The sequence below is a fragment of the Scyliorhinus canicula genome, chromosome 12, assembly GCF_902713615.1.
Source record: "Scyliorhinus canicula chromosome 12, sScyCan1.1, whole genome shotgun sequence".
Lineage (NCBI taxonomy): Eukaryota > Metazoa > Chordata > Chondrichthyes > Carcharhiniformes > Scyliorhinidae > Scyliorhinus > Scyliorhinus canicula.
The window spans coordinates 4,429,850-4,444,067 of record NC_052157.1 but is presented as its reverse complement, the minus strand read 5'-3'; the positions used below and the strand labels follow the sequence as shown (position 1 = coordinate 4,444,067).

Sequence of the window (14,218 nt, the reverse complement as noted above, 5' to 3'; positions counted from 1 at the left end):
CACCTGGCTACGTTCAACAAATGGTATTGTTCCAATGGTCTTCAGAACTCACTGTAAACTGGCACAAGACCAGCCTCTGGGGGTGTGGACTGAAGTATTAGCCTGTCATTGAATCAAACGGAGATGTACCCTCTCAGCCCTCAGAATAAATTCTGCCGATTGGGATCTCTCAGTACCTTGTCGCACAAAAGTCTGGCTGGTGTCCAGAAGGATCTCACATCCTTCCACAATCAGTCGTTCGATGGCGAGGTTCTTCCGAATGTTTTCTGTTTCACTCACTTCATCGTGCATTATTCTGAGGAGAATGGAAATCGGGTGAATCATTCACTGGCAAGCCTGCACACATAACATAACCTCACAACGGGATGGAGCTAGAACTCCAACAATTCACTCTCAATGTCCAGAAGATCAAACCCAATTTGTCTCTCTCAAATGTGTCTCTTGTTGACCAAGCTGCCCTACGCAGTCTAACGGTCTCAGTTTTCATAGAATCCCTACCGTGCCGAAGGAGACCATTCGGCCATTGATTCTGCACCGACCCTTCGATAGACCACCCGACCTAGGTCCAATTCTCCGCCCTATTCCTGTTACCCCATCTAACCTTGCCACACTAAAGGGCAATTTATCATGGCCAACCCACCTAAGCTGCACATCTTTGGACTGTGGGAGAAACCGGAGCACCCGGAGGAAATCCACGCAGACACGGGGAGAATGTGCAAACTCCACACAGACAGTCACCCAAGGCCGGAATCGAACCTGGGACCCTGGCATTGTGAGGCAGCAGTGCTAACCACTGTTCCACTATGCCACTCCCTGAATTGTACTAAATTAGTTAATCTCACAAGGTGCCAGGATAGGCTGTTACAAATGGACACAGCTTTGCTAGATGGGAAAGGGGAAACTGTTTGGGGTTCCTCAATCTGGACATTATCCCGAACCCCTGCTTGAAATGTTGGTATGGAAAAGAGGATTTCTTTGCTCTTATGATTGGGCTCAGTTACCCGGCCTTTTCGGTAGAATATTATGTCCACGCTCAATGTCACATGATAATGACATCTGACCTGGAGGCATGGTAAAGAGTCAAATGCTTCAGAGTAGAGTGGAGGGTTGGGGAAAGAAACGTTGGGAAGAGATGTTGGATGGGAAGTAGATGGGGGGAATCACAGGGAGGGAAGGGGAGAGGTGATTTGAGAGAGTGTGGTAGTCGGTATTAGGGGTATTACGGTACCTAGGTTGAGGCTGTTAGACCATTGGTGTGGGAGGTGCCTGAGACAGTAAGATCATTGGTGAAGCCTGCCTGCTGGTTCCGCCCAGTAAGGCGGAGTATAAGAGTCTGTGTCTCCCTAGCTGCTGCACTCTGTACCTGTGCTGCTGGGGGAAACATCTAGTCCAATAAAGCCTTCAATTGTACTCCAATCTCGCTTCGAGAGTTATTGATCGTGCATCAGAGAGGAAGGAATCTGGTGGGAGGTGTGGGGAGGGGAGGGAAGAGATGTGGGAGAAAATTGGGAGAGGAAAAACTGCAACGGAAGAAATTACAAACATAAAAAGAATCAATTTTCACTTGAAGTGACAGATCAACGTAAGAAGTGGGGAGGTGCTGATTTATTTTCAGAGAAAAGATTTTTTCCCTTTTATTTTTTTCAGACGTTTAAGAGAAATCCTGCTATCTGCAACATAGAAATTACAGTGCAGAAGGAAGCCATTCAGCCCATCGAGTCTGCACCGGCCCTTGGAAAGAGCACCCTACTTAAGCCCACAACTCTGCCCCATACCCGGAACCCAGCAACCCTACCCGACACCTTTGGACACTAAAGGCAATTTATCATGGCCAACCCACCTAACCTGCACATCTTTGGACTGTGGGAGGAAACCGGAGCACCCGGAGGAAACCCACGGAGACACGGGGAGAACGTGCAGACTCCGCACAGACAGTGACCCAAGCCAGGAATCAAACCTGGGACCCTGGAGCTGTGAAGCGACAATGCTAACCACTGTGCTATCATGCCACCCATTAAATCAACCGTAGGTTGCAGAAGCGCCTGTTAGAGGTAATTTTATTTTCATTGCTGGCACACTGCTGTGATGGAGCAGAGCTTGTCTGGTTATAGAATCTGTCCAATTCTCATTCCACCAGCCACATTAAGCCTGAGATGGGATGGTGAAGATTATCCCTCACTCATCCCCAAGGCTCCTTTGGTCAGCCATTTCAGAACATCATAGAAATATTGCAGTCGAAGAGATCTTTACAACTCTTGCTACAATCTTACAAGGACAGAAAACTATTTTTTGTTTGGTTGGGGTCTAGACGGGTGTTTGGGGGATTGTCTGTTATCCCACGGGATGCTGTAGTTTCACAAAACCATTACTCTTTATTTTGCAGCAAATATTTTGATATTTGGACCTCTACACAAAGTTGGAACTCCTCCTCCTTAAAATTCTCTCTTTCTTTCTCTTTCTCTCACTCTCACTTTTTCTCTCTCTTCTTAGTCATGTGATCTGACATTATTATTACATCAGCATCATGTATGTTTCTCTGATGCGCCTTGACCAAATCTTCTTCTGATATCATTTTGAAGTCAAGGATATTCTGTGTTTTATTAAAGCAACAGGTCAGGCTGCTGCCGCAGCTGACACACATAAATCCAAATCCGGGGACCTACAGAATACCGGCTCGGGTTGAAGCAACGGGTTTTAAGCCCTTGTTGCTTATTCCCCATTGGGCGAGCTCCCACCCACTTAATAGGAGAATTCATATTCCACCAAGTCCACAGGAAGATCTAGTGACGATCTCCTGTGTCCTTCATGGCTGCCATAACACTCGTCAAGGATATTACAGTGCTGTGGTTTCTCCTTCTGATACTCAGATCCGATTCAATCCTGCACAGTCTTGATTGTAGAGTATTTTTAATGATTGGTCCTTCCTTCTGTTGGTGTCAGACCCGTACTGAAGGGAAGTTAAAGGCTGAGAACCATATCGCCCTATGAGCTGATGCGAAACCAATTTGCCTCTTTACACCGAGGAAAGTCCCTCACCCATTCTTGGACAGAATCTAGGGTGAGCTTGTAAAGGTTCAGCAACAAGGGGCAACTCACTGGTCACCATGCCGACAAATATGTCTGCAAGATGTGTCGCGAGCTCCGGCCAAAGGTGAGAGTTGCTCCATGCTGACCTACGGGGCTACTAACCGTGAGAGTTCCTCCAGCTTCGACTTTGCATATTCCAAGCTCTTCCTCTCCACATGTTCATGAGGCGTGTGGGCCAGCAGTTCATGTAGGGTTAGGATGTATCTGGGGATCTAACAGGGAAAAGGAGAGAAACCTGATCATGAATCGGTTTAGTAAAGCACAATTATTATTCCACTGGACAAACCTCTTTGTGGAGGTGACCATGTAAGGATTGGGTTGAGGTTTTTCTTCTTTACAAGGTTGATCTTAACTGCCTCAGGAGTTTATCATATCTTCCATTCTCCCAGTAGAATGCCTGACTCATGGATCTACGTCAGAATTGCTTTGGATTGGCAATTCCACATTTCCATGGGACCCTGCGTGAACGTCCCTGGCGTTGAGGTACAGACTGACCGTTCTGCGGTACTTCCCAGATTACCCAGGAAATGTTACACAGATGAAACCCGAGTCTAACACTTCAGTAACTGCACACCGGAGGCCTCAATTACTCCCCCTGACCCCCTAACTATCCTTCAAAAACTACCCTCCCTACCCAACTACCCTCCTGACCAGACCTGACGACAACCCCCTGACCTGACCCAACTATCCTCACTGTCTGATCTGACTGCCTCCCCCAACTTGACCTAACTACCCTCTAATCCCAACCAGACTGCCCTCCGTACCCGCCTACCCTTCTGACCAGACCGGACTACACCAGGCATGTATATTTAACTGAGCCATTAGGCCGTGCCCGCGGGACCTCGCCAGATTGCCGTTTGGTCCACACAAACGTACTGGGCAGGGTGGTACCCTGGCACTCCCTCTGGTATATTGGCACTGCTGCCCTGGCACCTTGGCACTGCCACCTGGGCACCCTGGCTGTGCCACCAAGGTGGGTCGAAAGATCGGGGCTGCCTTTAAAACTGGAGCTCGATTCACGTCGCCTTCCTGCAGCTGAGCCTCCCAGGGCAGGAAATGACTTAAAATGCGGCCTCGACGGGGAATTCCTCACCGAGGCCCAAAACAAATGGCGGGTCTTGCAGCGCAGGGAAACAACCTGCTAAATTGCCGTTCGGCAGACTTTAACTCAAGACCGCTGAATCGGTCCAATGTTCTGAGTCCGCATGGCTCCTCATCAGAACTAGAGAGGGAGAAATGTGTAAGATATTAAACCGTAGCTGGGAGAGATTGAAACAAGATGGAAGAATCTTAAGAACAAAAGACCCTCATAATCCAACCTGATTGCCCTCCAGACCTGATCCAATTACCCTCCCAGCCACTAAACTACCCCCGACTCTTGAATACTCCTCCTGACCCGACCCACCCCAACCTGACTAGCCAACCGACCCACTGACCCACCTATCAGTTCACTCACTCACCCATTCATCCACACACCCGTTCACTCATCTATTCACTAACATTCAAAGACTGGACCTATAAACTTATCCTACAGCAGCCGGTACCTTAAAGAGGTATTAAAGTGGCCTGCTTGCCGCCGCCCTTCAAGTTCTCTGAGGGACACTGTGCAGAGCATTTCTGTGAAATCCAGGCCTGGGAGAGCCTGGAGGAAACGTGCAGCAGCATCGATTCGGGGCGTTACCGAGTGCAGTGGCAAATCCGACCATCATTGCCACAGCTCGGAAAATCTGGGATTGTCTAATTGGTTAGACTTTCTTTCGGAGATATTTAACATAAACTAGTATTATTCACGACATAGATATCGAAAGAACAGAACTCTTAAATTGTCACAGTTTGTTGTAGAGTACCCAATGATGTCATTTCACCAACATGACCAAGTCAGATTTAATCGTACGGTAATCTTAATCCAATACTTGGTCAGACGTGAAAGTCTGACTCTTATCATACTTGGGACTGTTCGAAATGCAAATTAACCGTCATTGAACTCATCTGACATTTTGATAGAATAGCAAAAAGTTAAACCAATTAAATCTTAAAACATTTCCAAACAGTCAGAAAACCAATCATTTCTTTTGGTTCTTTTCTGATTTTGATAATCTTGCCTCTCTCCGAGGAGCCATGATGTGATTCCCAAGCTCATGGGAATCTGGAATTAAACCACCCCCAGCATCAGGATTGAGTCAAGATTTGATCAAGGTGCAACCGTCGAGGAGTTGGAAGATCAGGACCGGGTTTCACTGTCCCGCCAGACCTGTTTTCCTGGACGTCGCACCCTCTCCGGCAGCGGGATTCTTCGTTCCCGCCACTTGCCAACAGAATTTCCCATTGTGTCCCCCACACGTCACCGGGAAACCCGCGGGCGAGGGTACGCTGCCGACGCTACAGAGATTCCCACTGGCGGAGAATCCCGCTGCAGATTTCCGTTCTGACTTAGTTACACCGTATAAATATAGGCCATGTTTAACAGATCCATTTCAGCAGTTATCCATCAGGAGAGGAACACTAGGATATAAATGCTTTCTTATATATTACTGTAACTGTGACCTTGCCGCACAGCCCCTACCCTGCGTCCTGCTGCTTCACCTGAAACATTGGGTAAGTCAGGAATGTCTCCAACGTTCTCTCTTCACAGTCCGGCTTTGCTTCGTATTGTTTAAGGAGTTTATCAAAGTCTCTGTTTTGTTTGCAACTGGCCAGGATCTGTAGGCTATACTGGTGATTCCTCACAAACTCCTGGTAGATGTTCAGCATTGGGAGGAGAATGTCGAACAGATCAGCTGGAAGAAGTTCAGAAAAACAGGGTCAGCAACTTGGTTTAGCGACCAGCGATAACTCATACTCCCCAGCTATAACTCTCCAGCTATAACCCACCAGCTATAACTCTCCAGCTATAACCCTCCAGCTATAACTCTCCAGCTATAACCCACCAGCTATAACTCTCCAGCTATAACTCTCCAGCTATAACCCACCAGCGATAACTCTCCAGCTATAACCCTCCAGCTATAACCCACCAGCGATAACTCTCCAGCTATAACCCTCCAGCTATAACCCTCCAGCTATAACTCCCCGGCTATAACCCACCAGCTATAACTCTCCAGCTATAACCCTCCAGCTATAACTCCCCGGCTATAACTCTCCAGCTATAACCCACCAGCTATAACTCCCCGGCTATAACTCTCCAGCTATAACCCACCAGCTATAACCCACCAGCTATAACCCTCCAGCTATAACTCCCCAGCTATAACCCTCCAGCTATAACCCTCCAGCTATAACCCTCCAGCTATAACTCTCCAGCTATAACCCTCCAGCTATAACCCTCCAGCTATAACTCTCCAGCTATAACCCTCCAGCTATAACCCTCCAGCTATAACCCTCCAGCTATAACCCTCCAGCTATAACCCTCCAGCTATAACCCTCCAGCTATAACCCTCCAGCTATAACTCTCCAGCTATAACCCTCCAGCTATAACCCTCCGGCTATAACTCCCCAGCTATAACTCCCCAGCTATAACCCTCCAGCTATAACCCTCCAGCTATAACCCTCCAGCTATAACCCTCCAGCTATAACCCTCCAGCTATAACCCACCAGCTATAACCCTCCAGCTATAACTCCCCAGCTATAACTCCCCAGCTATAACCCTCCAGCTATAACTCTCCAGCTATAACCCTCCAGCTATAACCCTCCAGCTATAACTCTCCAGCTATAACCCTCCAGCTATAACCCTCCAGCTATAACTCTCCAGCTATAACCCTCCAGCTATAACCCACCAGCTATAACCCTCCAGCTATAACCCTCCAGCTATAACCCACCAGCTATAACCCACCAGCTATAACCCTCCAGCTATAACTCCCCAGCTATAACTCCCCAGCTATAACCCTCCAGCTATAACTCTCCAGCTATAACCCTCCAGCTATAACTCCCCAGCTATAACTCCCCAGCTATAACCCTCCAGCTATAACCCTCCAGCTATAACCCTCCAGCTATAACCCTCCAGCTATAACCCTCCAGCTATAACCCACCAGCTATAACCCACCAGCTATAACCCACCAGCGATAACTCTCCAGCTATAACCCTCCAGCTATAACTCTCCAGCTATAACCCTCCAGCTATAACTCCCCAGCTATAACCCTCCAGCTATAACCCTCCAGCTATAACCCTCCAGCTATAACCCACCAGCTATAACTCTCCGGCTATAACCCACCAGCTATAACTCTCCAGCTATAACCCTCCAGCTATAACCCTCCAGCTATAACCCTCCAGCTATAACTCTCCGGCTATAACCCACCAGCTATAACCCCCCAGCTATAACCCTCCAGCTATAACCCTCCAGCTATAACCCACCAGCTATAACCCTCCAGCTATAAACCCACCAGCTATAACACTCCAGCTATAACCCACCAGCTATAACCCTCCAGCTATAACCCACCAGCTATAACACTCCAGCTATAACCCACCAGCTATAACCCTCCAGCTATAACCCACCAGCTATAACTCCCCAGCTATAACCCACCAGCTATAACTCTCCAGCTATAACTCTCCAGCTATAACCCTCCAGCTATAACCCACCAGCTATAACCCACCAGCTATAACCCTCCAGCTATAACTCTCCAGCTATAACTCTCCAGCTATAACTCTCCAGCTATAACTCTCCAGCTATAACCCTCCAGCTATAACCCACCAGCTATAACCCACCAGCTATAACCCTCCAGCTATAACTCCCCAGCTATAACCCACCAGCTATAACCCTCCAGCTATAACCCACCAGCTATAACTCTCCAGCTATAACCCACCAGCTATAACCCACCAGCTATAACTCCCCAGCTATAACCCTCCAGCTATAACTCCCCAGCTATAACTCTCCAGCTATAACTCTCCAGCTATAACCCACCAGCTATAACTCTCCAGCTATAACTCCCCAGCTATAACTCTCCAGCTATAACCCACCAGCTATAACTCCCCAGCTATAACTCTCCAGCTATAACTCTCCAGCTATAACCCACCAGCTATAACTCTCCAGCTATAACTCCCCAGCTATAACTCACCAGCTATAACTCTCCAGCTATAACCCTCCAGCTATAACCCACCAGCGATAACTCTCCAGCTATAACCCTCCAGCTATAACCCTCCAGCTATAACTCCCCGGCTATAACCCACCAGCTATAACTCTCCAGCTATAACTCTCCAGCTATAACCCTCCAGCTATAACCCACCAGCTATAACTCTCCAGCTATAACCCTCCAGCTATAACCCTCCAGCTATAACTCCCCAGCTATAACCCTCCAGCTATAACTCCCCGGCTATAACCCACCAGCTATAACTCTCCAGCTATAACTCTCCAGCTATAACCCTCCAGCTATAACCCACCAGCTATAACTCTCCAGCTATAACCCTCCAGCTATAACCCTCCAGCTATAACTCCCCAGCTATAACTCTCCAGCTATAACTCTCCAGCTATAACCCACCAGCTATAACTCTCCAGCTATAACTCACCAGCTATAACTCCCCAGCTATAACCCTCCAGCTATAACTCCCCAGCTATAACTCTCCAGCTATAACCCTCCAGCTATAACCCTCCAGCTATAACCCTCCAGCTATAACCCTCCAGCTATAACCCTCCAGCTATAACCCTCCAGCTATAACCCTCCAGCTATAACCCTCCAGCTATAACCCTCCAGCTATAACCCTCCAGCTATAACCCTCCAGCTATAACTCTCCAGCTGCCGGGGGCGCCGGTTTTTTGCGCCAGTCTTCTGGTGCCAACCGCTCCGGTGCGGTGTTGGCCCCCAAAGGTGGGGAGAATTGCCCACCTTTGGGGAGGCCCGACCCCTGAGTGGTTGGCACCACTTCCCCTACGCTGGGACCCTCCGTCACGCCGGGTAGGGGAGAATCCAGCCCAAGATTTGTCTGCATCATTTAAAATGTCACCATTTAAGGAGTAGGCTACCTTCTTCCAAATCTCTTTCATTTGTAGCCAACTTGTGACAACAAGCGATTTCATTTCATTACTTTCCAACTCTATTAATTCAGGTTTACCTGTACAGGTATTGGACTGCAGTTGCCACCTATCATTGTATCGGTGTACGCCAACGCTGGTCAAATATGTTGGGAATGGGCAGCACGGTGGCCTAGTGGTTAGCACAACCGCCTCACGGCGCCGAGGCCCCGGGTTCGATCCCGGCTCTGGGTCACTGTCCGTGTGGAGTTTGCACATTCTCCCCGTGTCTGCGTGGGTTTCGCCCCCACAACCCAAAGATGTGCAGAGTAGGTGGATTGGCCACGCTAAATTGCCCCTTAATTGGAAAAAATAATTGGGTACTCTAAATTTATTAAAAAAAAAATATGCTGGGAATGGTGGTGGGGGTCGCAGAGGTGAAATTAGCCCCGGCGGGGGGGGGGTTCCTGTGTCTGTGAGGAAGGGCGGAGTGGGGGGTTGGGGGGGGGGGGGGTTCCTGTGTCTGTGAGGAAGGGCGGAGTGGGGGGTTTGGGGGGGGGTGGTCTCCTGTGTCTGTGAGGAAGGGCAGGCGAGGTCTCCTGTGTCTGTGAGGAAGGGCAGGCGGGGTCTCCTGTGTGTGTGAGGAAGGGCGGAGTGGGGGGTTGGGGGGGGGGTCTCCTGTGTCTGTGAGGAAGGGGGGAGTGGGGGTTGGGGGGGGGGTCTCCTGTGTCTGTGAGGAAGGGCGGAGTGGGGGTTGGGGGGGGGGGGGTTCCTGTGTCTGTGAGGAAGGGCGGAGTGGGGGGTTGGGGGGGGGGTCTCCTGTGTCTGTGAGGAAGGGCGGAGTGGGGGGTTGGGGGGGGGTCTCCTGTGTCTGTGAGGAAGGGCGGAGTGGGGGGTTGGGGGGAGGGTCTCCTGTGTCTGTGAGGAAGGGCGGAGTGGGGGGTGGGGGGGGTCTCCTGTGCCCGTCAGGAGTTTCCTTTTTATTTTTATTTTAGATCAGGGCACCTAGCTGTCAGGAGCTGACGTTGCTGATTCCGCCCTGCCAGCATGACGTGGTGGGACCCGCCTCTTCACTTTCTTTTTAAGTGGTTAAAAATACTTTGGGAAATCCAGCAAGGCAGCTAACCGGCTGCCGTCCTCATTTGCCGCCAGTGACAACGTATTGAATTCCACCCTTGATTTCTTCCCAGATTTCAGCCTTCTCTCCACGTGGCCACATTCCTTTTCACCGCCTGCGAGGTTCTGAGTACTAAATGTTTCTTGGTTTGTACCTCAGCAAAGAGTGAAACGATGAGGGCGGGAATTCTCTGGCCGTTGGGATTGTCTGATCCCGCTGGCAGTGCACCCTGGCCTGCAGGATTCCCGGCAGCGTGGGGTGGCTCCAATGGGAAATCCCATTGACAAGCGGCAAGAGTGCAGAATCACGCTGCCGGTGAATGGCGTACTGTCGAATAACACACAGGCTGGGAGACTGCAGAGGACACCATCTCAGACTAAAGGGATGATGCTTTAAAACAGAGATGAGGAGGAATTTCTTCAGCCAGAGGGTGGTGAATCTGTGGAACTCTTTGCCGCAGAAGGCTGTGGAGGCCAAATCACTGAGTGTCTTTAAGACAGAGATAGATAGGTTCTTGATTAATAAGGGGATCAGGGGTTATGGGGAGAAGGCAGGAGAATGGGGATCAGAAAAATATCAGCCATGATTGAATGGCGGAGCAGACTCGATGGGCCGAGTGGCCTAATCCTGCGCCTCTGTCTTTTGGTGTTATGGGACCAGAGATTTCCCCCCCCCCCCCCCCCCCCCCCCCCCCCGTTTCATCCTGGATGCAGACTTACAGGTAGAAGAGCATCTGAACCCTGACTGCAGTGAAACTCTGTTTAGTTGCCAACAACTTGACTTTCTGCTCTTACACGCTTATACTTTAGCCGCAGAACGATACATTGAGCATCAAACATTACAATTTTCCCGCCCTCGCGAAGGATCCTATTCCTCAGCTTCTCAATGGTGATCCTCTGGCTGTACAGAAATGAATGATGTTGTCTTCATACTTTACCTAATACTAATGTGGGCCAGCTGGATACGCGGGCTTTGAGTCCTTGGTAAAATATTTGGTGCAAAAACATAATTGTTTCACTGTAAAAGGAGGAAAAAGATAAACAAAAAGAGAACAAAATTAGTGTTTATACAACCTCACTCTGCTTATCCCTCATTGTTCAATAGACTCCCGACAGTGCAGAAGAAGGCCATTCGGCCCATCAAGGCTACACCAGTCCTTTGAAAGAGCACCCGACCAAGGTCCACTATCCCATCCTATCCCCAGATCCCCACCTACCCTTTGGACACTAAGGGACAATTTAGCATGGCCAATCCAACTAACCTGCACATCTTTGGACTGTGGGAGGAAACTGGAGCACCCGGAGGAAACCCACGCAGACACGGGGAGAACGTGCAGACTCCACACAGACAGTGACCCAAGGCCAGAATTGAACCCGGAGTCCCTGGCGCTGTGAGGTAGCAGTGCTAACCACTGTGCTGCCAGTAGAACCCATCTATTGCTGCTTATTTTACATCAACTTTCATCATCCCGAAGACCTCGATCAGGTCACTTCTTAAATCTTCCCTACTCCAGTGAACAACTCCCTCACTTCCCAAATGTATCTTTATAACTGCAACCCTGATAATATCCTTGTATCACACTACCCCCATATCTCTGAATATCATTTGTTCCCAAATCTACGCTTAATGACTGAATTATACCCTGAGAAATAAATAAGAACATAAGAAATATAAGGGGTGCCCAAAACTGAACACAACATCCCATCTTGGCCTAATTAGTGTCTGATACCCATGCACCTCGGAAACGTTCACAAATACTGTTACTCTGAAGTGCAGGCGACACCCTTTCAGAATGTTTCAAACATCCACAGATCTTTCACAAGTATTTAGCTGAATACCTGTTCAGAAAGATGCTGCTGACGTCGTCGTGGGCCACGGGGGGTTTTTTGGAGCTGGCAGCCATCCTGAGAGGTCGGAGGAAGCAGTTAACCAGGATGTGGAGCTGCTGAACATACTCAGCTTCAGCCTCCAGCATGCTGAACACCACTTGGTTCCTCTTCCTCATGCTCTCTGCGTGAGGGGACCGGATGTAGTCCTGAATGATGGTCTTCCATTTTCTCCTGCATAGCCATCCTCGCAGGAAGCTCTGCACCTATCAGGGGCAAAAAGCACATAGTCAGCCATTCTGTGGGACAGGTGTGGTGATATAACCACTGTAGTTATGTGTACTTGCAGTAGGGGGATGTATGCCTGTACCTGTAATACAGGTTCCTCCGGTAAGCCCCTGCCGGCTAGCTCCGCCCACAGGGAGCTTGTGTATAAATATGCATGTGAGTCACTCAGACCTTAGTCTACAGTTGCAGATGGAGCAATGGCATCGCACAGCAATAAAGCCTCTATTGTACTAGTCTCTCGCCTTTAGGTATAATTGTTAGCGCTACAACAGGTGTACACAAAACCCTTTCCCGCAATGAGTGGGAACACTGGAATGTTTGTCAGAAAGAAGGGCACGTACAGCACCGTCCACAACACCAGGGCATCCGAAAATGCCTCACAACCAATTGAATAATTTTTTTTTTAACAGACAATTTTATTGAGGTATTTTTGGCATTGTAAACAGTAACAATATATATTAGTGTGCAGATACCAATTCCAATTGAATAATTTTAAAAGTGTAGTCACTTCCGTACTTGTAGAAAATGGGTTTATTAGTTTATTAATAAGTCATAGCCAAAATCATATTCAAAAGCTTCTAAAGCATTCTGTACCTTTTAGTGCCCTTATTGTGTAGTGAAGAACCAGTTTAAAGTGGATCCTCCATCGAAAAGGAGGAGGTATTGGGTCTTTTAAAAGACATTAAGGTAGATAGGTCACCTGGACTGGATGGGATTTATCCCAGAATACTGAGGGAAGCAAGGGAGGAAATTGCTGGGGCCTTGACTGACATCTTTGTATCCTCATTGGCTACAGGGGAGATCCCAGAGGACTGGAGAATAGCTAATGTGGTACCGCTTTTTAAGAAAGGTAGCAGGGATAATCCTGTAAACTATAGGTCGGTGAGCCTCAGGTCAGTAGTAGATAAATTATTGGAGAGAATTCTCAGGGACAGGATTTATACCCATTTGGAAACAAATGGACTCATTCGCGATAGACAGCATGGTTTTGTGAAGGTGAGGTCGTGCCTCACTAACTTGATCGAGTTTTTTGAGGACGTGGCAAAGATGATTGATGAAGGGAGGGCGGTATAAAAGGTGAAGTCATACGGAATCAGAGTTGAGATGGTTAGATGGATACAGAACTGGCTCGGTCACAGAAGGCAAAGGGTAGCAGTAGAAGGGTTGGGGGAACAGATAGGAGATTCTGTGGTAACGAATGAGACTCCCGGAAGGTATGTTTCCTCTTGGGTGCCAGGGTTAGGGATGTCTCGGATCGAGTCGACAGGATTCTTATGTGGGAGGGGGAGCTAACAGAAGTCGTGGTGCACATAGGCACCAACGACATAGCTAAGAAAAGGGATGAGGATCTAAAAGGTGATTTTAGGGAGTTAGGTTGGAAGCTAAAGAGCAGGACGAGCAGAGTAATAATCTCAGAATTGCTACAGGTCCCACGTGCAAGTGAGGCAAGGAACAGGGAGCGAATGCAGCTGAACACGTGGCTACAGGGCTGGTGCAGGAGGGAAGGCTTCAGATATGTGGATTAATGCATGGATCTTCTGAGGAAGGTGAGACCTGTACATGAAGGACGGATTGCACCTAAACCGGAGGGGCACCAATATCCTGGGTGGGAGGTTTGCTAGAGCTCTTCGGGAGGGTTTAAACTAGTTTGGCAGGGAGATGGGAACCAGAGCTATGGATCAGAGGATAGGGTAGCTGTTGAACAGGCAGAAATAGTATGCAGCAAGTCTGTGAGGAGGGACAGACAGTTGATAGGGCAAAGTTGCACTCAATGGAATGGGTTAAAGTGTGTCTGTTTCAATGCAAGGAGTGTCAGGAATAAGGGGGATGAACTTAGAGCATGGATCAGTACTTGGAACTACGATGTTGTGGCCATTACGGAGACATGGATTTCACAGGGGCAGGAATGGTTGTTAGATGTTCCGGGGTTTAGGTGTTTTAAGAAGAATAGGGAGGGAGGCAAAAGAG

General features: G+C 48.7%; 1 protein-coding gene across 2 annotated transcripts in view; it reads right to left on the bottom strand.

The window, feature by feature from the left end:
• The window catches only part of rasgrf1 (Ras protein specific guanine nucleotide releasing factor 1), a 173,218-nt gene that overhangs the window by 74,550 nt on the left and 84,450 nt on the right, over positions 1 to 14,218 (bottom strand). The window contains exons 5-9 of one of the 2 annotated variants that reach the window (XM_038813451.1): positions 11,975 to 12,228; positions 11,074 to 11,153; positions 5,671 to 5,864; positions 3,190 to 3,299; positions 177 to 295 (exon numbers count right to left, since the gene is read on the bottom strand). In XM_038813451.1, the coding sequence (XP_038669379.1) occupies positions 177 to 295; positions 3,190 to 3,299; positions 5,671 to 5,864; positions 11,074 to 11,153; positions 11,975 to 12,228 (757 nt within the window). The other variant, XM_038813452.1, reaches the window with a different exon arrangement.